The 208-nt window shown below is 58.7% G+C and overlaps 1 protein-coding gene across 1 annotated transcript in view; it reads left to right on the top strand.

Annotated features, from left to right (window-relative positions):
• LOC119585850 overlaps nt 1-208 on the top strand; it is a gene marked incomplete at its 5' end in the record, with an annotated part of 15,624 nt that continues 15,416 nt past the window's right edge. The window contains 1 exon segment of the mRNA XM_037934582.1: nt 1-180. Coding sequence (XP_037790510.1) covers nt 1-180 — 180 coding nt within the window.

The following is a 208-nucleotide window of genomic DNA, read 5'->3' as shown; positions in this document are numbered from 1 at the left end:
TACTTCCAGCAGAGGAGTCCTCAGCCACAAGCCATGCGGAAACTCGAGGTGACGGAGATGAAGACGGTGAAATGGGCGATGTCCCTGGCGGTGGTGAGGGAGATGTACCGCACCTTCGCCGAGAAGCTGCCGCAGGTGAAGAGGATTCCCATCGTCGGCTGGATGGTCGTCCTGACGGAGGTAGGAATCTCACGAAGCTGATTCGACC

The sequence above is a fragment of the Penaeus monodon genome, chromosome 20, assembly GCF_015228065.2.
Source record: "Penaeus monodon isolate SGIC_2016 chromosome 20, NSTDA_Pmon_1, whole genome shotgun sequence".
Classification (NCBI taxonomy): Eukaryota; Metazoa; Arthropoda; class Malacostraca; order Decapoda; family Penaeidae; genus Penaeus; species Penaeus monodon.
Note: the sequence above shows the minus strand (reverse complement) of the source record. Positions and strands in the feature narration are given on the sequence as shown.